At 41.5% G+C, this 25692-nt stretch overlaps 1 protein-coding gene across 1 annotated transcript in view; it reads left to right on the forward strand.

Annotated features, from left to right (window-relative positions):
- Nucleotides 1-487: 487 nt before the first annotated feature.
- LOC124269270 (tyrosine-protein phosphatase non-receptor type 13-like) overlaps nucleotides 488-25692 on the forward strand; it is a 32894-nt gene continuing 7689 nt past the window's right edge. The window contains exons 1-5 of the mRNA XM_046704280.1: nucleotides 488-585; nucleotides 9349-9495; nucleotides 18659-18831; nucleotides 19993-20052; nucleotides 22180-22272. Coding sequence (XP_046560236.1) covers nucleotides 9366-9495; nucleotides 18659-18831; nucleotides 19993-20052; nucleotides 22180-22272 — 456 coding nt within the window. The 5' untranslated portion in view covers nucleotides 488-585; nucleotides 9349-9365. The remainder of the gene's footprint in view (nucleotides 586-9348; nucleotides 9496-18658; nucleotides 18832-19992; nucleotides 20053-22179; nucleotides 22273-25692) is intronic.

Below are 25692 nucleotides of genomic sequence, written 5' to 3' on the forward strand. Positions count from 1 at the left end.
TTGATAATACAATGTCCCGTTTGAGATTGACATCCAATGGTCGAGGGAAAAACAACTTGTGAAGCGCCTTAGAGTGACCTAGAAGTGGTTCAAATAGGGCTATAGAAATGTGGCATATAATAGTAATATAATAATAATAATGCTATCAAAGTAAACTGGAACAAGAACGCCTGTTTTAGAAACATTACACGCCTCTATTTAGCGACTGGCGAGCACATGCTGTTATTCATGACTCCGCAGTCTGAACGCGTCTGCTACAGGCAGGGTTGTATACTAATGTCGTAAAAACTAATCGTATTAATTGTAGGCTATTAAGAATGTTAGGCGTCCAGTGAGTTCATAAATGTGAGTCAATGGATAAATATGGATTAATTTAAAATTTCATATAGAATGTTCTTAATAATTGCATCCATTTGATGATTGGTGTACATCTCACAAATTACTTGTGGTTTTGTATATAACTAGTTGTAAAGTCCGTAGGATCAAGAACAACAGTGCTATGGCGGCTAACCAGTGCCACTTCTTACCCACAGAAAACTAACGGGAGTACTTTCGAAACGAAGACGAAACAAGAATAATAAGTGGGTGAGTACTCACAGCTAGCATATGTGTAAAGTATAATGTACATAAAAGCAGCTAATGGAGCTCAAGTCAAAGAATCAAGTCACGCAAGACTGAGATTCCGAGCGAGCTTAGAGGACCTGTGTAAGTCTCGTGGTAATATCGCCATAGTGTTCATTTGTCGTTTAAAGGGAGGTAACCACCTGGCCTGTCTGTAAATTTTGTTGTGGGCGGGGTCATGGAGGATGTGATAGGACTTTGTTTACTATTTGACATTTGATGGGCATGATGGAGAGAGTGTGTGTCGGACAAAATACCCCCAGCGATGACCTGATGTATCATATCTTCAGATGAATTGTAATTCTTCAATTATTTTGTCAAACATCTACTTAGTGAAGGCAGTACCATGATTGGTGGTACCATGATTGCTTACATCAGTGTATGAAATAAGCCAAAATAAGCCAAAAGTCCAGCCAGACATCAGGGCTGGCAAATTCAAAATGTTACCAGCCCAAAATGGATTTAACCAGACCAAAATATGGTGAATTTACTCAGATGTATGGAACATCTAAATTTTTTACCAGACCATCCGGCTGGCTAGCTGTATATTTAGACAGTCCGTCAGAAATCTAGACCGTCTCGGGCGGTCGGACGGGCCTTATGTCATAAACTGCTTACATTCGGTATAAATAGCATAAAACAAGGCAGATGAACAGATAAAGCAAAGTAATGTCTGCATTCTAAAAAATACATGTCTGAAACACCGAGGCTTCTCAGCCTCACCAAAGTTTATGAATGGCCAACACTGAAGGCATTTGAGTGAACCTGTGTATTCCCCCTGCCTGTCTCAGGTAGACAGCAGTAGTTGTCTGAAGCTGGCAACCACGCTGTTGCTTCCACTGAGCTGAACTTGTGATGAGGGCATGGGGAGTCAGGTTGCAGTGCTATTTTCAACACTTCTGCCTAGATTACTATCTACATATATATGCTGGATTGTGGCTGGTAGATAACTGGGTTATTACCCAGTGGTCATATATATGTTTGTAACTCCTAGATACAGATACACAGGGCTACACAACAGTACATTGTTGTACAAGATGCATGTCTTTGAGACATGAGTGCTAGGATGTGTTTAAATGTAGACAGCAGGGAGGTTTCTTTGAGTAGCATTTACTAGAAGTTGGTGTGATGAAAAAAGGAGCTACTTCTATATTGATGTACAACTTCTTTAATTGCAGAAGTTGTATATTCATAGAAGTGGCTTCCTTTGTTCAGGGGCGGTGGGGTAGCCTATTGGTTAATGCATTGGCTCATCACGCCGAAGACCCGGGTTCGAATCCCCACATGGGTACAATGTGTGAAGCCCATTTCTGGTGTCCCCTACTGTGATGTTACTGGAATATTGCTAAAAGCGGCGTAAAAAACCAAACTCAGTCAGCCAATCCTTTGTTCAGCAGGGCTTCCTTGGTATGAGTCTGAATCCAGGAGTTTTATTGGTTAGGTACCAGAATGATATATCTACTCAGGATAGTTTTTGAATCATTCAGGTCTTTTAAAACACAATTTAGAACAGCTGATCCCATTGATCGTGGTTGTTGATGTTGTCTCCCCCGCAACTACATGCTGTAATCGGTACACACAGCCAGATTACATACTGATGTACTAGTCCAGGAGATTAGGGGCATGCTGTAATCGGTACACACAGCCAGATTACATACTGATGTCCACTAGTGCAGGAGATTAGGGGCATGCTGTAATCGGTACACACAGCCAGATTACATACTGATGTACTAGTCCAGGAGATTAGGGGCATGCTGTAATCGGTACACACAGCCAGATTACATACTGATGATGTGCTGTAATCGGTACACACAGCTATTACATACCAGGAGATTAGGGGCATGCTGTAATCGGTACACACAGCCAGATTACATACTGATGTACTAGTCCAGGAGATTAGGGGCATGCTGTAATCGGTACACACAGCCAGATTACATACTGATGTACTAGTCCAGGAGATTAGGGGCATGCTGTAATCGGTACACACAGATTACATACTGATGTACCAGGAGATTACATACTGATGTACAGATTACATACTGATGTACTAGTCCAGGAGATTTGGGGCATGCTGTAATCGGTACACACAGCCAGATTACGTACTGATGTACTAGTCCAGGAGATTAGGGGCATGCTGTAATCGGTACACACAGCCAGATTACATACTGATGTACTAGTGCAGGAGATTAGGGGCATGCTGTAATTGGTACACACAGCCAGATTACATACTGATGTACTAGTCCAGGAGATTAGGGCCATGCTGTAATCGGTACACACAGCCAGATTACATACTGATGTCGTGTACTAAAATACTGTCGGAAATAGAAAAAACTGTTTTAGGCTGTTACTCTGACAAATTTACAAATAGCATATATCGAAATAACCCATATCGGCTTAACTGGGCATTCAGTGGGATGCGTAATAGTATATCCAGAAAAGCCAGTTTACTCGTACAATTGGGCAAAACTTAGAAAAAATACGAATAGCTGCTCAAAACAATAGATCAGACTATAGATGGCAATTAGGTCGTTCAGCCAGGTATGACGACGGACCGTCGACTCACCTGGCATGAAATGCACGTCCTGCCTACAAGCACAAGGGGTCAACTCAAAGATATTTATGTTTTTTCATGTGTGTTGAATATGTCTCATCTATTGATCATAAAGTTTATGTTGAGATACGTAAATGGGTATGATACCCATGGAAAAGCTTAAATCAGCCATCGTATTAAATGTCTCAAAATATATAGGTGGCATGACCACCCGAAGATCGACAGGACTGGATAAGATTTCTAAATTGTTATGACATGCCGTTTGCTTGCCAGTTTAATTCCCTTAAATGATTATCTTATCTCATCCCGACCCCAACCACCGTCTGCAACACCCGTCCTGGATTTGCTTTTGAGACGACCCCTCCTACCTGTTTCTTTTTATAGTGATAGTGAGACTCCATGGTAGCTACATCCTTCATAGTTTCAGTATTAAAGTTATTTTTTTTATCCCCCTGGCATGTAATGCGGAGGGATATAGTCGACGCCTCGTCCGTCCGCAATCATTTTGTTTCCGGAGCATAACTCAAAAACCGTTCATTATTTTTCAACAAAAATAGGTAGATATATCAAACAGAACCTAAGGAGGTGCCTTTTTGCTATTTACAGATTTTTGTCATTTGTATTTTTCTCAGTTTCCTTGGAAACGTTTTGGACTTAGTCTTAAAGGGAGGGGTGGGCTTCGTTTCCGGAGCATAACTCAAAAACCGTTCAATATTTTTCTGCAAAACTTTGTAGATATATCAAACAGAACCTAAAGTGGTGCCTTTAGCTATTTACAGATTTTGGTCATTTTTATTATCCCCCGCAACACGTTTTGCAGGAGGGTATTAAAATGGACTCCGTCCGTGCGTGCGCGTCCGTCCGTCCGTCCGTGCACATTTGTCTTTTCCGGAGCAGAACTCTAAAACCGTTTACTATTTCTTCACCAAACTTGGCACATAGATAGATCTGGTGGTGTACTGGTGCCTTTTGGTAGTTTTGGAATTCTGAATAAAACATTTTTGGCATTTCCATGGCAACAAGTTTGACTTAGAATGAAATTAGTGGTAGTGCTCTTTTCCGGAGCTGAACTCTAAAACCGTTAACTATTTCTTCACCAAACTTGGCACATAGATAGATCTGGTGGTGTACTGGTGCCTTTTGGTAGTTTTGGAATTCTGAATAAAATATTTTTGGCGTTTCCGTGGCAACATGTTTTGACTTAGCCTGAAATTGGTGGTAGTACACTTTTCCGGAGCAGAACTCTAAAACCGTTCACTATTTCTTCACCAAATTGGCACATAGATAGATCTGGTGGTGTACTGGTGCCTTTTGGTAGTTTTGGAATTCTGAATAAAATATATTTGGCATTACCATGGCAACAAGTTTGACAAAAACAGAAATTAGTGGTAGTGCACTTTTCCGGAGCAGAACTCTAAAACTGTTCTATGTTTCTTCACCAAACTTGGCACATAGATAGATCTGGTGGTGTACTGGTGCCTTTTGGTAGTTTTGGAATTCTGAATAAAATATATTTGGCGTTACCATGACAACAAGTTTGACTAAAACAGAAATTAGTGATAGTGCACTTTTCTGGAGCAGAACTCTAAAACTGTTGAATGTTTCTTCACCAAACTTGGCACATTGATAGATCTGGTGGTGTACTGGTGACTTTTGGTAGTTCTGGATTTCTGAATAAAATATTGCATTTCCATGGCAACAAGTTTGACTTAGACTGAAATTGGTGATAGTGCTCCTTTCTGGAGCAGAACTTTAAAAACCTTTCAATACTCTCCTTCCACTTTTCTATATACACACCTAAATATTTGACATAATCATAACTCGTAGACATCATCATGAAGAATATTTTGCCATTGCGGGGGATATTGATGACTTTGTCTACTTGTTTTTCTTAGTTTCCATGGGAACGAGTTGAACTTAATCTCAAAAAGGAGGAGTGACCTTCGTTTCCGAAGCACAACTCGAAAACCATTCAATATCTTTCTTCAAGACTTGGTAGATATATCAAACTTAAGCTAAAGTGGTGCCTTTTGCTATTTACAGATTTGGGGCATTTTTATTTTTCTTGGTATCCATGGAAACGTTTTGGACTTAAGGGTGTAGGTTTCGTTTCCGGAGCACAACTCGAAAACCATTCAATTATCTTTCAGCAGAACTTGGCAGATATATGAGACAGATGTTGAAGTGGTGCGTTTTGCTATTTGCAGATGTTTAGCATTTTTATTTTTCTTAGTTTCCATGGAAACAATTCAGACTTAGTCTCAAAAGGGAGGGGTGGGCTTCGTTTCCGTAGCACAACTCGAAAACCGTTCAATATCTTGGCAGATATATGAGACAGATGTTGAAGTGGTGCTTTTTGCTATTTGCAGATTTTTGGCTTTGTTCTTTTTCTTGATTTCCATGGAAACGATTTGGACTTAGTCCAAAAATATCAAGTTGGACTTTAAGTAACTTTCAGTTGATTTGTTCTTTCAAATTTATGGGGGTCGGGGGGATTTGTCATCTTCTGATGACTCTTGTTTTTCTCGGTTTTCATGGAAACGTTTTGGACTTAGTCTTACAAGGGGGGTGGGCTTCGTTTCCGTAGCATAACTCAAAAACTGTTCAATATTTTTCAACAAAACTTGGTAGATATATCAAACATAACCTTAAGTGGTGCCTTTTGCTATTTGCAGATTTTTATCCCCCGAGACGCGTTTAGCTGGTGGTATTAAAATGGACTCCGTCAGTGTGTGCGTCCGTCCGTCTGTGCACATCTTTTCCGGAGCATTACTCTAAAACCGTTCAATATTCCTTCACCAAACTTGGCACATACATAGATCTGGTGGTGTACTGGTGCCTTTTGGTAGTTTTGGTATTCTGAATAAAATATTTTTGGCATTTCCATGGCAACAAGTTTGACTTATACTGATTGGTGGTAGTGCTCTTTTCCGGAGCAGAACTCTAAAACCGTTCACTATTTCTTCACCAAACTTGTTACATAGATAGATCCGGTGGTGTACTGGTTCCCTTTTGGTAGTTTTGGAATTCTGAATAAAATATATTTGGCGTTTCCTTTGCAACAAGTTTGACTAAAACAGAAATTAGTGGTAGTGCACTTTTCTGGAGCAGAACTCTAAAACCATTCAATGTTTCTTCACCAAACTTGGCACATACATAGATCTGGTGGTGTACTGGTGCCTTTTGGTAGTTTTGGATTTCTGAATAAAATATTTTTGCATTTCCATGGCAACAAGTTTGACTTAGACTGAAATTGGTGATAGTGCTCCTTTCTGGAGCAGAACTTTAAAAACCTTTCAATACTCTCCTTCCACTTTTCTACATACACACCTAAATATTTGACATAATCATAACTCGTAGACATAATCATGAAGAATATTTTGCCATTGCGGGGGATATTGATGACTTTGTCTTCTTGTTGGCGTTTATTTTACTCATGATTTCCATGGAAACGATTTGGACTAAAAAAAATCAAGCTGGACTTTAAGTAACTGTCAGATGATTTTTCCTTTCAAATATGAGGGGGCCGGGGGGATATGTAATCTTCCGATGACTCTTGTTGGCATTTATATTTTTCATGATTTCCATGGATTTGGACTTAGTCTAAAAATAATTCAAGTTGAACTTAAATTGACTGTCAGATGATTTGTTCTTTCAAATATGTGGGGGCTGGGAGGATTTGTCATCTTCTGATGACTCTTGTTTATGTCAGCTATCGTTTATGATGAATCTAAGTTTAATTTCAAAATGGACATTTAAAAATTGTCCTTTGTAATATAATTTTGCACACTAATTTGCATAAAGCCATGGAATGTTTCAAATAAGTCACATTTCTCATTTCTGCAATAATCTCTCCTCAGTAAAGTCTTTTTTTCTACGTTTCCGATCTCCCTACCTCTGAGACTGTAGTTAGGCCGAACTTAGTTTAACAGATATTTACACTTACACATATTAACTACATAAATTGTAGACATCAATGCAAACAAACTTTTTTTTTCTATTGCCAACAGTACTTTAGTCCAGGAGATTAGGGGCATGCTGTCCGGTTAATTAGTAGTTGGTTTGTTCCCGCAATTCATGTAGTAGCAACAAATGTAACATGAAATTATTCCTATGAAAAGGAATACACGCATACATGGCCTTGTACTTCATACAAAAGATTAAAGGAGGTGAATGAATCAAATATTCCAAAGGAAAACAAATTGCAAGAAATGTAGAGTGGCTGTATAGCATTGTCTGCCCGGAGAGAGGAAGGTCGTGGCTTGAATCCCCTGCCACGTCATACCAAAAGACGTTAAAATATGGCACTTGTTGGTCCTTGCCTGGCGCTCGGCATTAATGGGTACATCAAGGACTGGTCGGCTCGGAGTCAATATAATGTGTCTGAGTGGGATATTCATGCTTAAGTGCGGCATGGTATCTCAGTGGGCTAGTGCAATTAAACCAGCTTAAGTCTGGGCTAGTACAAGCAGTCACACATACACACGCATGCACGTCGTCATGTGAATGAATATTCTGAAGTGCGACATTAAACTCCATTTCACTAGGTGGTGACAGGCCAGAAGGTATGTGAGGTGACAGGCCAGGGGGTGATGGGCCAGGTGGTATGTGTGGTGACAGGCCAGGTGGTGACGGCGCGGTGGTGATGGCCCGGTGGTATGTGTGGTGACGGATCAGGTGGTGACAGGCCAGGTTGTGACAGGTCAGGTGGTGACAGGTGAGGTGGTATGTGTATTGACAAGCCAGGCGGTATTTTTGGTGACAGGCCTGGTGGTGACAGGCCAGATGGTGACAGGTCAGGTGGTATGTGTATTGACAAGCCAGGTGGTATGTGTGGTGACAGGCCTGGTTGTGACAGGTTAGGTGGTGACAGGTCAGGTGGTGACGGGCCAGGTGGTATGTGTATTGACAGGCCAGGTGGTATGTGTGGTGACGGGCCAGGTTGTGAGAGGCCCGGTGGTGACGTGCCAGGTGGTATGTGTATTGACAGGTCAGGTGGTGACAGGCCAGGTGGTATGTGTATTGACAGGCCAGGTGGTATGTGTGGTGTCAGGCCAGGTGGTGTAGGGGCCCAGTGGTATGTGTGGTGACAGGCCAGGTGGTGTCAGGCCCGGTGGTGACAGGCCAGGTGGTATGTGTATTGACAGGCCAGGTTGTGTTAGGCCTGGTGGTGTCAGGCCAGGTGGTGATGGCCAGGTGGTGACAGTGCCCAGTGGTATGTGTGGTGACAGGCCCGGTGGTGACAGGCCAGGTGGTGACAGGCCAGGTGGTATGTGTATTGACAGGCCAGGTGGTGTTAGGCCAGGTGGTGACAGGCCAGGTGGTATGTGTATTGACAGGCCAGGTTGTGTTAGGCCAGGTGGTGTCAGACCAGGTGGTGATGGCCAGGTGGTGACGGTGCCCAGTGGTATTTGTGGTGACGGGCCAGGTGGTGACAGGCCCGGTGGTGACAGGCCAGGTGGTATGTGTATTGACAGGCCAGGTGGTATGTGTGGTGACAGGCCAGGTGGTGATGGCCATGTGGTATGTGTGGTGACAGGCCAGGTGGTATGTGTGGTGACAGGACAGGTGGTGATGGCCATGTGGTATGTGTGGTGACAGGAAAGGTGGTATGTGTGGTGACAGGCCAGGTGGTATGTGTGGTGACAGGCCAGGTGGTGACAGGCCAGGTGGTAGGTGTGGTGACAGGCCAGGTGGTGTTAGGCCAGGTGGTATGTGTGGTGATGGGCCAGGTGGTGACAGGCCAGGTGGTATGTGTGGTGACAGGACAGGTGGTGACAGGACAGGTGGTATGTGTGGGTCATGCATGTGAATTGCACTCAGACCAAACTTGTAAGCTGTTATGTTTACTGCTGCTACAACCCCTCGTGATACCAAAACAAACTGAAATTTTAATGATAGGTACTTAAGTAACTTTTTCCTCAAGTGACCAACAAAGTTCAACTATTTTAACTTATTACGTCAAAGGGGATCATTAAGATGTGGACAGTTTGTGTTATTTGGAAGATATTTCACAAAAGGGGTTTATGACTGGTTTTACAGGGTGAAAAGGGTTGGGTCAATCTTTTGAGTGAGTGAGGTTGTATTTATTATCTGTTGGAATTATCCCACTCTGAAATATATACATTCCCTGAGGATGCTTCAGGAGATTCAGTGGTCTGTGTTGTCTTCTTCAGGAAGGTTGTCTGTAAGAATGCCAAGCGTGGATATCCCAGTCAGCCTGTCAGAGGCACTGGAGATACGTGGGGCACCACTCCAGGAAGCAGAGGTCTGGGGAGTCCTCTGTCAGAGTGGTCAAGCCCTGCAGAACCTCTTTGTTAGAGGTGAGTACTGCTGCACCGAGTTACTGTACACACACAGGTACAATACTCCACATACAGGTACAATACTCTACACAAAGGTGCAATATTCTACACTCGCAGGTACAATGCTCCACACACAGGTACAATACTCTACACACAGGTACAATACTCTACACATAGGTACAATACTCCACATACAGGTACAATACTCCACACACAGGTACAATACTCTACACACAGGTACAATACTCTACATACAGGTACAATACTCTACACACAGGTACAATACTCCACATACAGGTACAATACTCCACACACAGGTACAATACTCTACACACAGGTACAATACTCTACATACAGGTACAATACTCTACACACAGGTACAATTACTCTACACACAGGTACAATACCCCCCACACAGGTACAATACTCCACACACGGGTACAATACTCTACATACAGGTACAATAATCTACACTCGCAGGTACAATGCTCCACACACAGGTACAATACTCTACACACAGGTACAATACTCTACACACAGGTACAATACTCCACATACAGGTACAATACTCCACACACAGCTACAATACTCTACACTCGCAGGTACAATACTCTACACACAGGTACAATACTCCACACAGCTACAATACTCCACACACAGGTACAATACTCCACATACAGCTACAATACTCCATACACAGGTACAATACTCTACACACAGGTACAATACTCCACACACAGGTAGAATACTCTACACACAGGTACAATACAGTGAAGCCCCGTTAGTCCGGACTCCGATAATCCGGAAGTCTCGCCTCCCGGACGATTTCAGCTTGTTACCAATCTATGCCTATATAATTTGCCTCGATAATCCGGAAATTCGGTTTCCGGAACTGGACGGTAAGTAGCTGTCACCAATCAGTAAAATAAACAGTAAATTGCTTCACCGTCCGGACGCTGTTAAGTCGTGTTCACGAACTGTAACAACACTTCCCGGCGATGTTTATTTAACTGGCCTCAAACAATATACACTCGGTGTCATGGAGTTGACAAGATGAACTCTTGTTAACTTTTGAGACATGCCAGTTAACGGTTGTTGTTTTAATTACACATAAAAGCTCCCGACTGAAGCTGTTCATTTACAGTTTGATTGACACCTGTCAGCAAACATGGCGAGTCAACCTTCTAAAAGAAAACGAAATGAGACTACCGCATTCGAAAAGAGAGAGATTGCAAGATACAAGGAAGAACATCCAAAAGCAAGTTTAGATTTCCTAAGTAAACACTTTGGTGAATTATTTGGACATTCAGTGGGGAAATCTACAATCGGTGACATCCTGAAGTCCAAGGAAAAATGGCTTACCATTCCGGAAGATTCTGCGGCCCTGTCTCGAGCAAGAAACGCCAAACATAAGAAAATGGAGGAGGCGCTCTTTTATGGATGAATGACATGACCAGTAAGAATGCAGCTGTTAATGACGAGATGTTGATTCTGAAAGCGAAAGACTTCGGTGACAAGTTGTCAATTAAGGATTTCGCGTATTCTCGTGGATGGCTGGCCAGGTTCAAATCTCGACACTCGATTTGAAGCAAGTGCTCCAGGGTGAAGCAGCCAGTGCCGACAAGACTGCAGTCATCGCGGGAGGGAGGAACTGAAGAAAGTTTTAAGCGAGTACGACGCCTTGAAGCTATTTTCAACATTGATGAAACAGGACTTTTTACAGATTAGGACCGAATTACACCCTAGCAACTAAAGCCACGCCTGGTGTGAAACGGTCAAAGGACAGAATAACTGTGGCATTGTGTGCAAATGCAAGCGGAACTGTAAAAGTAAAGCCATTTGTGATCGCTAAGGCAAGAAGACCGAGGTGTTTCGGACGTGATTTTAACCCAGAAGTCTATGTGAGATATCGACACAATACAAAGGCGTGGATGACAAGTGAGCTGTTTTGTGATTGGTTGTTGTACTTTGACAGACAGATGCGGTCACGTGGACTTAAAGTGATTTTGCTTCTCGACAACGCTGCAAGTCACAAGTGTGCTTCACTAACTTTGCGAAATGTGACCTTGCATTTTTTGCCACCAAACACAACGTCACATATTCAACCGATGGATGCAGGGATAATTCGGACATTTAAAGCATACTACAATAGATCGCTTGTGAGACATTACATCACCTGTGCCGAGGAGGGGCGTGACCAGAAACTGACTGTGAGACAGGCACTTCTCTTTGTGAAAACTAGCTGGGACGAAGTTAGTGCGCAAACAATTAGCAACTGTTACAGACATGTGGACATTATTTCTGAAGGTGATTCAGATTCTGTGGATGAAGATGACATTGCATTGTCGGAGCTAAGACTTCTCCTTAATGAGTATCCTTCATCGGATGTTGTGAGCGCCGAAGAATATGTCGCCGAAGAAGACAGTGAGTCAACATGCGAGCCGCTCACGGACAGCGCAATCATTGACATTGTCCAACCAACTGACGATTGTGAAGAAGAAGAGGAGGAAAGTGATCCAGCCCCCGTTCCACCAAGTTGTACAGAGGCAGAGAAATACTTGGAAAGTCTGGTGACATATTTTGAGACAATCGGGGATGAGATGTTACTCGGCAAAATTATTGATGTCAAGAATTCCATGAAAAAGGTTAAAAGAACACAGACAACCATGAAAGACTTTTTGCTCTGATTTATTGTTGTGCCAGCTATCCATCGTTTTATAAGCTTTACATTAAATGCTTATTTGTTTTATCCAGAGTCGTGTCGTTTTTGTAATAGAAAGGGAAGCAACTCTTGCTTGAACTTGGGTCTTGATTCAGTAGTCCGGACAATTCGGTATCCGGACAAATTTGCTGAGAAACGCAACTGTCCGGATTAACGAGGCTTCACTGTACTTCACATACAGGTACAATACTCCACACACAGGTACAATACTCCACACACAGGTACAATACTCCACACACAGGTACAATACTCACATACAGCTACAATACTCCACACACAGGTACAATACTCCACACACAGGTACAATACTCTACAAACGGGTACAATACTCCACATACAGGTACAATACTCTACATACACGTACATTACAATACTCCACACACACGTACAATACTCCACACACAGGTACAATACTCCACATACAGCTACAATACTCCACACACACGTACACACACTCTACACACAGGTACAATACTCCACATACAGCTACAATACTCTACACACAGCTACAATACTCCACACACAGGTACAATACTCCACACACAGGTACAATACTCCACATACAGGTACAATACTCCACATACAGCTACAATACTCCACACACAGGTACAATACTCCACATACAGGTACAATACTCCACACACAGGTACAATACTCTACACACAGGTACAATACTCCACATACAGGTACAATACTCCACACACACGCATAATACTCACACACAGGTACAATACAGCTACAATACTCCACATACAGGTACAATACTCTACACACAGGTACACACTCCACATACAGCTACAATACTCTACACACAGCTACAATACTCCACACACAGGTACAATACTCCACATACAGCTACAATACTCCACATACAGGTACAATACTCCACACACACTCCACTACAATACTCACACAGGTACAATACTCCACATACAGGTACAACACTCCACATACAGGTACACACTCTACACACAGGTACAATACTCCACATACAGGTACACACTCCACAGGTACAGGTCCACATACAGCTACTCCACATACAGCTACAATACTCCACACACAGGTACAATTCACTCCACACACAGGTACACATACTCCACACACAGGTACAATACAATACCACAACACTCCACATACAGGTACAATACTCCACATACAGCTACAATACTCTACACACACAGGTACAATACTCCACATACAGGTACAATACTCCACATACAGGTCACACATACACGCACATTACAATACAGGTACCACACACACATACATAATACCCACACACAGGTACAATACTCCACATACAGCTACAATACTCCACACACACGCATAATACTCCACAGGTACAATACTCTACATACAGCTACAAATACTCACACATACAGCTACAATACTCCACACAGCTACAATACTCCACATACAGCTACAATACTCCACACACAGCTACAATACTCCACACACAGCTACAATACTCCACATACAGCTACAATACTCCACATACAGCTACAATACTCCACATACAGGTACAATACTCCACATACAGGTACAATACTCCACACACAGCTACAATACTCCACACACAGCTACAATACTCACACACACACACTCCACACTCCACATAATACTACATACACATACAGGTACAATACTCTACACACAGGTACAATACTCCACATACAGCTACAAACACTCCACACACACGTATAATACTCCACACACAGGTACAATACTCCACATACAGCTACACACACTACACACACGTGCAATACTCCACATACTACACACACATACAATACTCCACATACAGCTACAATACTCCACAAGCTACACTCCACATACAGGTACAATACTCCACATACAGCTCCACACACAGCTGCTCCACACAGCTACAATACTCCACATACAGCTACAATACTCACATACAGCTACACACTCCACATACAGCTACAATACTCCACATACAGGTACAGGTAACACACTCCACATACAGCTACAATACTCCACACACACTCACATACAGGTACAACACTCCACATACAGGTACAATACTCCACATACAGGTACAACACTCTACATACAGGTACAATACTCTACACACAGGTACAATACTCCACACACAGGTACAATAATCCCACATACACACGCATACAATACTCCACACACAGGTACAATACTCCACATACAGGTACAATACTCCACATACAGCTACAATACTCCACATACAGCTACAATACTCCACATACAATTACAATACTCCACATACAGGTACAATACTCCACATACAGGTACAATAACATCTACACACTCACAGGTACAATACTCCACATACAGGTACAATACTCCACATACAGGTACAATACTCTACACTACAGGTACAATACTCCACATACAGGTACAATACTCCACACTACAGGTACAATACTCCACATACAGGTACAATACTCCACATACAGGTACAATACTCTACACTCACAGGTACAATACTCCACATACAGGTACAATACTCCACACACAGCTACAATACTCCACATACAGCTACAATACTCCACATACAGCTACAATACTCCACATACAGGTACAATACTCCACATACAGGTACAATACTCCACATACAGGTACAATACTCTACATACAGGTACAATACTCTACACTCACAGGTACAATACTCCACATACAGGTACAATACTCCACACACAGGTACAATATTCCACATACAGGTACAATACTCTACACACAGGTACAATACTCCACATACAGGTACAATACTCCACATACAGGTACAATACTCCACATACAGGTACAATACTCTACACACAGGTACAATACTCCACACACAGGTACAATACTCCACATACAGGTACAATACTCTACATACAGGTACAATACTCTACACCACAGGTACAATACTCCACATACAGGTACAATACTCCACACACAGGTACAATACTCCACATACAGGTACAATACTCTACACACAGGTACAATACTCCACATACAGGTACAATACTCTACATACAGGTACAATACTCTACATACAGGTACAATACTCTACATACATGTACAATACTCCACATACAGCTACAATACTCCACATACAGGTACAATACTCTACATACACGTACAATACTCCACATAGATGTACAATACTCCACATACAGCTCCAATACTCCACATACAGGTCAAACTTGCTCTGTCAAACTTACTAAACCTAAGCAAGTGAGAAAAGAAATTAGCTACCGGAAGACTTGAAATGTTGATATTGGAAGTTTTATAATGACACTGAATCTTCTGAGCTCCTACAGTCACTCTCTGATTCTTGTGGAGTTGATGATAAGACTGATGTGTTAACTACTTGCTTATCACGAATATTGGATAAGTGTGCTCCTCTGAAGTCTAGTTCTGTTGTCATTCGTCCTTGTTTTGTTGTCATCTATTCCTTGTTGAACAGTCTCTTGAAGCGGGATACAAATTGTACTCTAGCCAACAGATATGGAATATACGCCAAGAACTTGACATTAGACATACTCTGAAGAATAATTCTTTCAATGAGTAATTTTTCAGTGGCACATATTTGTCTGAACTCTCCGTGACCTATCCGGAAGAAATAAGACAGGTTATATCCAAAGCTAAAGCAGCTTCTAGCCTGGAAACCATACCGACCTGGCTGTTTAAGCAAGCTTGGTTTCTCTCATCAGTCAATTATCCAACTTTCAAACAGGCAATCGTCACTCCCCTCATTAAAAAGGCCAATGTAAATTCAGATGAGTTAAAAAACTACCAGCCAGTATCTAATCTGTCTTTCATTTTAAAATGTTTATAGAAATTTGTTTCACGAAGGCTTGAAGAACACCTACGCAATAACAACCTGCTTTCAGAGTGCTTACAAATCAAAACATAGCACAGAGACAGCACTTTTTCGCATCCATAACGTTGTTATGAGGGCAATGGACCAGCAGAATGTAACCCTGCTGGCCCTTCTTGATTTATCATCAGCCTTTGACACCCAAGACAACACGATACTGCTTTCTCGCTTGGAGGAAAGACTCGGTGTTACAGGAAAGGCTCTTTCTTGGATCAAATGCTATCTGTCCGCCAGAACTCAGGTTGTCAAGATTGGCGACCTTACCTCACTTCCAACAATAGTTATTGCTCTTCCGCAGGGTTCAGTTCTGGGGCCTTTGCTTTTCAGCATATATATCTTTCCAAAAGGTGATATAATCAGGAAACACGGTTTGATGTTTCATCTCTGTGCTGACAGCAATCAGATCTACATATCTATAAAGTCATCTGAAACCTCTACTGGAATCAGTCAAATTGAAGACTGGGTGAGGGAGGTTAGATCCTGGATGACTGTCAATTTTCTCAAAATAAATGACAGTAAAACAGAATTTCTACTACATGTTTCTAAACAGCAGCTTTTGAGTGAGTGAGTGTGTTAAGATTTAAAGTCACATCGGCAATATTTCAGCCATATCGTGACTAGTTCTAAATTCATAATACCTACATATAATATATTAAACCCTGTCCACGAAGGACAGTAAAATTACAAGGTTATCACAAAATGAGTTAAAACTAGCTAGCATATATCTTGAAAAGTAGAAAATTATATTTGGACAATACAATGTAAAAATGGGCTATTGATCGCCAACAACTGAAGCAGCTTTTGAAAGTGCCTGCAGGTCTGTCACTTAACACTGGCAACAGAAATGTCAGAACCACTCCATCTCTAAGAAATCTTGGAATCATATTTCAATCCAGCATGTCCCTTGAAAACAATGTCAAGAACTTGAGCAAAACTTGCTTCTTCTTCAATCACAACATCAGTAAAATGCAACATCTTCTTGACCATGAAACTTCTAATGTAGACTCTCATCACATCACCACGGAAATATTGTAACTCCCTTTTCTTCCATATTCCTTCATCTCTGATCACAAAGTTACAGCGAATCCAGAATGCAGCAGCAAGTGTTGTAACACACGCCGCAAACTGAGCATTTAAAATTTGGGCTGAAGGCCCTCTACTGGCTGCCCATGAATTTCATGATTCAGTACAAGATACTTCTTCAAGCCTGTATCTATGATGAATCATCATGTCACTATCTCACAAGTCTTGTCAGCATACACCAACCAACCCATACCCTCCGTTCTGTCAACCATCTTCCCCCGTCAGTCCCAATCAAGAAATCATCAATGGATGATCGAGCCTTCTCTTCCTCAGCTCCTCTACCAGCCTAATTGCCCAGACTCATCATCAGCTCAGGGCCCTTGCCCCCTCTACACACAGCCCAGACAGCCAATGGGACTTCTCCCATTCTGCCTTGTCGAATCCACCAAGAACTTTCCTGAGAATATGTAGACACCCCGACACTGCAGCCTTCTGCATTACCCAGAGTGTCAGAAGGGATGTGCTCCCGGTGCAGAACCCGGGCACTCTCCTGATCAGGGGGTACCACACCAAGGACACCAAGAACAATGGGGACCCTGGCGACTGTGTACTTGGGATGCAAGCGAAACATTTCAAAGGCGACGTCTGCATATTTAGCATGCTTTTCCTGATTCTTGCCAATCACATTTCTATCAAAAGGGACAGAAAATTCAATAACATAAATAAATTCATTGGCTTTATCAAAAAGGACAAGAAATACCATTTGAAATAAAGAATTGAACAGACCATTCATTGTTTTTCATTTCTTTTGCCATTTTATACCTACGGCATTTGTTTATAAGGACATGTGAAATAAGTTTTAAAATAATGCAATTATATTAGTCATTTTTTTATAGAACGTTTTCGGTTGAAAACACGTTTTTGGGGCATTTTTGGACCCTCGTCAATTCTTTTGAAAAATTAAAAGTATAATTTTGAAATGTTAGAACAATGCAATTATCTTAAGATCAATATGGACCAAAAACATGAATTTATCTTAACCAATAAAAAAGTTACAAAGCATTTTATGACATGTTCCCATATGGGAACATTGGCATGAACAAGGTTAATAACTGACGAGAAACCTGAAACCCAGATCAAGGGAACAGTTAAAACATAAACTTATTGTTATTCACAATTTCAAACTCCGAGTCGCATGCCGCATTTGCCACCATGTTTCTTTAAGAGGTAACAGGGGCAGATAACTCTAAATAAAAGTGAATGAATCTGGTACCTCCTGTATTTTGCGCTGCACATTTATCAACGGAAGTCAATTACTAAACTATCAATAGTCACACATACTCTTGATGCATCGATAGTTTTTCGTTTCTACCATTGATTAATTGTTATCAGAGACTCACTCAACAATTGCAAAGCCTTGATAGGTTTGTTTCTTCTCTTCGGATGTGTTGGAGGTCTTGAAAGGTTTGTTTCTTTTCTTCTAAGTGATGTGTTGGAGGTCTTGAAAGGTTTGTTACGGAAACACTAAGAGACATGTAAGATCTGTTTTTCCAATGTTGTAATGTTTTACATTGCAGGCAAGGCCTTCTCTGTTGAAGGTCGTATTTTCGCTATCAGTCCAAGCACACTGCTGCTTGGGGTCTCTGGAAGAGTTTCTTTTGCTGAATCAGATCCCGTTTGGCTAAACAGCATCTACGTGGCCCCTGAACTACAAGGCAGCAGCCCAATCTCCCAGTCTTCACTGGAAAAGGTAAAATACCTGTGATCTTCATGTTCATTTAATGTACTTACAACTGGGTATATATATATCTGAGGTATAAGTAGATAGCACTTGGTGTATATCAGAATAATATTGCTGGAAAATAGTTTGGGGCATAGATGTTTTAGGTAGGTAGTAAATAATACAGTGTGTGGATGTTTATATAAAATAATAATATATTTTTTTTGAAGTGTATTATAGTAAAATGTTATATACATCAGTACAGTGAATACATTATGCATACAAGTTCAGTTTTTAATAAGATATTTTTTGAATATTTGAAAGAAAATTATGACAAAGAATAGATGTATGTGATGGTTATTTTTTTCCATCTAAGTAACAAAACACAAATACTTTGGCAGAGAAATAAATAATCTGTCTGTCTATATCAGCAAATGCCAAAATTAGGTGGCATGCTGGCTTTTCGTCACTTTATTGACAGAGACATACTGAAGAGTGAAAAAGAGTGAAAAATAAAGAAAACTCTAATGATTCTTTCTCAGAGGTATTTAAATCGTCTGTGGGACTATATATCATTGAGTTTTCAAACACTTCACACACTTTACTGCCATGATAGAGGGAAGTGATATAAAAAACAAGTCTGTCCAGGATTTTAAAGGGCACATATTGACACTGAGTCAACTCAACTGAGATATGTATTTCAATTGTTTATTTTTTTTCAGCACGTTATTTTTCAACTTTATAAGTTGTATTTGCATTTTTGATGATTTGTTTCGGTAAGTCCATACCGAAAGGTATCAGAATCTGCAAAGTTGTGTTTTACGTTGCATGTGACCTTCAAGCTTTCATTGCTTTTTAAGTTTGATTTGATAATTTTCGGCGGGGGATTATGTCACCTTAGTGACAATGCTTGTGTCTTTAGTGTACAGGGCGGTGGGGGTAGCCTAGTGGTTAAAGCTTTCGCTCGTCGTGCAGAAGACCCAGGTTCGATTCCCCACATGGGCACAATGTGTGAAGCCCATTTCTGATGTCCCCCTCCGAGATGTTGCTGGAATATTGCTAAAAGTGGCATAAAACTAAACTTAACTCATTCTTAGAGGTGCTGCAGTTAATGGTATGAAGACAGATGTTGGCTGTAACCCAACCTTGTGTAAACCTGCTTATTGAAGAACTTTTGTGTTATATCTCCAGATGTATGTGTATGCTCTTGGACGATCTCTCCAGCAAGCCATTGAATATGGCCAAGACACGGTAGGTAACAGCCATTGTTAGTGAATGAAAATCATAGTATTAAGAAAGTATATTACAGCTTTTTAATGTTAGACAGTTATCACAGGACTTTTAGTGCAGCACTTGTTTCCCTACAGTTAGCTAGACCTGTCAGTCAGCTTTCAACTGAACAATCAATTGTTCAATCTCCTGGAGCCCTGTGGTTGATCTCACTTGTAGCATTGTACCAAACATGTAAGGTGGTGCTCGGTACGAGGGGTATCAAAAAGTTTTGAAACTAAAATACTTCTGATATGTGCATGATAAAAATAAATGTATGACATTGAATAATGGTTTATATCATTCACATAAACGTAATATTGACATGCACATGTCGCTAGTTTCCGGTCACGTGACATCTAATCACATGTACTCCTATTGAAACGACAGAAATGGATAAGCTTCAGTACATCGCAGCATAAAGTTTTTGGTCCTCGAGGGCCACCTGGCAAAATATATTGAATAGCGATGGGGTACTCGTACTACTGTCAATCGAGTACTGAGTCCTAAAGGGTACTTGTACTACTGTCAATTGAGTATTGAAGCCTATGGGGTACTCGTACTACTGTCAATTGAGTATTGTGTCCTATGGGGTACTCGTACTACTGTCAATTGAGCATTGAGTCCTATGGGGTACTCGTACTGCTGTCAATTGAGCATTGAGTCCTATGGGGTACTCGTACTGCTGTCAATTGAGTATTGAGTCCTATGGGGTACTCGTACTGCTGTCAATCAGGTATTGAGTCCTATGGGGTACTCGTACTACTGTCAATTGAGTATTGAGTCCTATGGGGTACTCGTGCTGCTGTCAATCGAGTACGCAGTCCCATGGGATACTCGTACTGCTGTCAATTGAGTACAGAGTCCCATGGAGTACTCGTACTGCTGTCAATCGAGTACAGAGTCCCATGGGGTACTCGTACTGCTGTCAATCGAGTACTAAGTCCCATGGGATACTCGTACTGCTGTCAATCGAATACGGAGTCCCATTGGGTACTCGTACTGCTGTCAATCGAGTACGGAGTCCCATGGAGTACTCGTACTGCTGTCAATCGAGTAGGGAGTCCCATGGGGTACTCGTACTGCTGTCAATCGAGTACTAAGTCCCATGGGATACTCGGACTGTTGTCAATCGAATACGGAGTCCCATGGGGTACTCGTACTGCTGTCAATCGAGTACTAAGTCCCATGGGATACTCGTACTGCTGTCAATCGAATACGGAGTCCCATTGGGTACTCGTACTGCTGTCAATCGAGTACGGAGTCCCATGGAGTACTCGTACTGCTGTCAATCGAGTAGGGAGTCCCATGGGGTACTCGTACTGCTGTCAATCGAGTACTAAGTCCCATGGGATACTCGGACTGTTGTCAATCGAATACGGAGTCCCATGGGGTACTCGTACTGCTGTCAATTTAGTATGGAGTCCCATGGGATACTCGCACTGCTGTCAATCGAGTACGGAGTCACATGGGATACTCGTACTGTTGTCAATTGAGTACGGAGTCCCATGGGATACTTGTACTGCTGTCAATCAAGTACTGAGTCCCATTGGGTACTCGTACTGTTGTCAATTGAGTATGGAGTCCCATGGGGAACTCGGACTGCTGTCAATCAAGTACTGAGTCCCATGGGTTACTGCTGTCAGTCGCTCTTCAGAGTCGCTCTTCAGAATGGCTCTTGAGGACCAAAAACTTTATGACTTACTTAAAACTTATTTACCACGTCTGTGATGCTTATTTCCATTGTGTGCTTACGCCATGCAACCCCAGGCAACACAATGCCCACCTTACCAATTACAAAAGCAACAGAAAAAATGCCGTTTACAATACTGTAGTGATTGGTCTTGTGCATATTGGTCTAAGTCACATATGATGTCACAAGCATAACAATGTCATGTGTGTTCACAGACTTGCTAGCAGAATATGCATAATAGCTGATGCTGAGATAGCAGAAACTGTTTTTGTGAATAAAATATAAATAATAATAATCTTGCATTAATAATTGGGGTACATGTTTCTGATGACTTTATTTTTGACCCAGTCGTATATTGCAGTTTTCCAGTATTCTCCTTTTAGGATGTTATGAATTGTGTAATATCTTCCTTCTAGGAGAGGAACGTCAGTAAGGATTTGAAGTCCTTACTTTCTGCCATGTGTGAAGAAGATGTTGTTCTTCGCATCTCCTTAGCTCATGTTCTTGAGGTGAGTCTTCACATATGTCCAGTTCATGTCCTTGAGCAAAGTCTTCACATGTCTCTTATTTCTGACCTTGAGGTAAGTCCTCACTTCGCTAGCTCCTGTCCTCATGGAAGGTGTTCCCATCTTGTGTATGTAACAGAGTGATACATTTCTTGTGTATGTAACAATGTGATGCTCTGCTTGTGTATGTAACAGTGTGAAGCTCTGCTTGTGTATGTAACAGTGTGAAGCTCTGCTTGTGTATGTAACAATGTGATGCTCTGCTTGTGTCTGTAATAATGTGATGCTCTGCTTGTGTCTGTAACAGTGTGATGCTCTGCTTGTGTATGTAACAATGTGATGGTCTGCTTGTGTCTGTAACAATGTGATACATTGCTTGTGTCTGTAACAATGTGATGCTCTGCTTGTGTCTGTAACAATGTGATGCTCTGCTTGTGTCTGTAACAATGTGATGCTCTGCTTGTAACTGTAACAATGTGATGCTCTGCTTGTGTATGTAACAATGTGATGCTCTGCTTGTGTCTGTAACAATGTGATGCTCTGCTTGTGTATGTAACAATGTGATGCTCTCCTTCTTGTATGTAACAATGTGATGCTCTCCTTCTTGTATGGGTACTGTATGTACTGATGTTTTCTGTACTATGGACACCTCGCCACATCCAGCTGCTGCAGTGTCAGGCGCCAGCTGTTCCCTGCAATCAGACCCAGATCCCTCTCGCTGGCCTACTTCCAGCCAGCATAAGGTCTCCTGTAGTTGTTGTCCTGGCAATCAATGTCCCGTTGTGTATACCATTGATTACATTGGTCATACTGAGCTGATAACGTGTGTGATTTTAGGAACTCTACAGTGTCTCAATGTTTCATTAATATTATTGTGATAGATAGCATGGACCTCTCTGTCTGGTTTTGGAGGTGATGCTGCTCATGAGTGTAACGTCAACACTCCATGACAAGAACTCCACAACAGGAATTTGTTATAGACGTACATTTAGCATCCTGTACATGTGAGGGTTGATATGGTCTCTTGTTGAAAGAGATGACTCTTTAAACGTTTAGATGCAATATATGGGAGCAGATGAGATCCTTAGAAATGAGACTTGGATGAGTAATAGTGATATAATAGGATTGGCTGTTTCAGAAGGGTATCATTAGACCAAAAAGACAAGACAAATGGGTTGAGTGTATTTTATCTAATCTTTCTCTTTGATATGAGTACCAAAACAGTGTGTCTGCACAGGTGGCCTGTTTTGTCTTTGACATTATATATAGAGAGATTATTACACGAAACAAGTGTGTCACACATCACTTGCTTGATAACGGTGTCAGTACCTACACCAAAACGTCGCAATGATTGCAATAAAGAAGTTGACTATCCATAGAACTTGGTTTTCCTTCTGTAGATGGTGTGAGTCTTCTGTAGATGTTGTGAGTCTTCTTTAGATGAGTCTTCTGTAGATGTTGTGAGTCTTCTTTAGATGAGTCTTCTGTAGATGGTGTGAGTCTTCTGTAGATGGTGTGAGTCTTCTGTAGATGGTGTGTGTCTTCTGTAGATGGTGTTAGTCTTCTGTAGATGGTGTGAGTCTTGTGTGAGTCTTCTGTGAGTCTTCTGTAGATGAGTCTTCTGTAGATGGTGTTAGTCTTCTGTAGATAGTGTGAGTCTTCTGTAGATGGTGTTAGTCTTCTGTAGATGGTGTGAGTCTTCTGTAGATGAGTCTTCTGTAGATGTTGTTAGTCTTCTGTAGATAGTGTGAGTCTTCTGTAGATGGTGTTAGTCTTCTGTAGATGGTGTGAGTCTTCTGTAGATGTTGAGTCTTCTGTAGATGTTGTGAGTCTTCTTTTAGATGAGATCTGTGGTGTTAGTCTTCTGTAGATAGTGTGAGTCTTCTGTAGATGGTGTGAGTCTTCTGTAGATAGATGTGTGAGTCTTCTGTAGATGTCTTCTGTGTGAGTCTTCTGTAGATGTGTGAGTCTTCTGTAGATGGTGTGGAGTCTCTGTCTGTAGATGGTGTGAGTCTTCTGTAGATGGTGTGAGTCTTCTGTAGATGGTGTGAGTCTTCTGTAGATGGTGTGAGTCTTCTGTAGTAGTCTTCTGTAGTGGTGAGTCTTCTGTAGATGGTGTGAGTCTTCTGTAGATGGTGTGAGTCTTCTGTAGATAGTGTGAGTCTTCTGTAGATGTTGTTAGTCTTCTGTAGATGTTGTGAGTCTTCTGTAGATGTTGTTAGTCTTCTGTAGATGTTGTGAGTCTTCTGTAGATGGTGTATTGAGTCTTCTGTAGATAGATGGTGTGAGTCTTCTGTAGTCTGAGGAGTCTTTGTGAGTCTTCTGTAGATGGTGTGAGTCTTCTGTAGATAGTGTGAGTCTTCTGTAGATAGTGTGAGTCTTCTTTAGATGAGTTTTCTGTAGATGGTGTGAGTCTTCTGTAGATGGTGTGAGTCTTCTGTAGATAGTATTAGTCTTCTGTAGATGGTGTGAGTCTTCTGTAGATGGTGTGAGTCTTCTGTAGATGGTGTGAGTCTTCTGTAGATAGTGTTAGTCTTCTGTAGATGTTGTGAGTCTTCTTTAGATGAGTCTTCTGTAGATGTTGTTAGTCTTCTGTAGATGTTGTGAGTCTTCTTTAGATGAGTCTTCTGTAGATGTTGTGAGTCTTCTGTAGATGTGAGTCTTCTGTAGATGGTGTGAGTCTTCTGTAGATGGTGTTAGTCTTCTGTAGATGGTGTTAGTTTTTTGTAGATGTTGTGAGTCTTCTGTAGATGTTGTTAGTCTTCTGTAGATGTGAGTCTTCTTTAGATGAGTCTTCTGTAGATAGTGCGAGTCTTCTGTAGATGGTGTTAGTCTTCTGTAGATGGTGTGAGTCTTCTGTAGATGAGTCTTCCTTAGATGGTGTGAGTCTTCTGTAGATGTGGTGAGTCTTCTGTAGATGGTGTGAGTCTTCTGTAGATGGTGTGAGTCTTCTGTAGATGGTGTGAGTCTTCTGTAGATGGTGTATGTCTTCTGTATATGGTGTGAGTCTTCTGTAGATGGTGTGAGTCTTCTGTAGATGGTGTGTGTCTTCTGTAGATGGTGTTAGTCTTCTGTAGATGGTGTTAGTCTTCTGTAGATGGTGTTAGTCTTCTGTAGATGTTGTGAGTCTTCTTTAGATGAGTCTTCTGTAGATGGTGTCAGTCTTCTGTAGATGTTGTGAGTCTTCTTTAGATGAGTCTTCTGTAGATGTTGTGAGTCTTCTGTAGATGTGAGTCTTCTGTAGATGGTGTGAGTCTTCTGTAGATGTTGTGAGTCTTCTGTAGATGGTGTGAGTCTTCTGTCGATGTTGTGAGTCTTCTGTAGATGTTGTGAGTCTTCTTTAGATGGTGTGAGTCTTCTGTAGATGTTGTGAGTCTTCTTTAGATGAGTCTTCTGTAGATAGTGCGAGTCTTCTGTAGATGG

Source organism: Haliotis rubra, unplaced genomic scaffold (genome assembly GCF_003918875.1).
Source record: "Haliotis rubra isolate DU_JTF1 unplaced genomic scaffold, ASM391887v1 Scf1011, whole genome shotgun sequence".
Classification (NCBI taxonomy): domain Eukaryota; kingdom Metazoa; phylum Mollusca; class Gastropoda; order Lepetellida; family Haliotidae; genus Haliotis; species Haliotis rubra.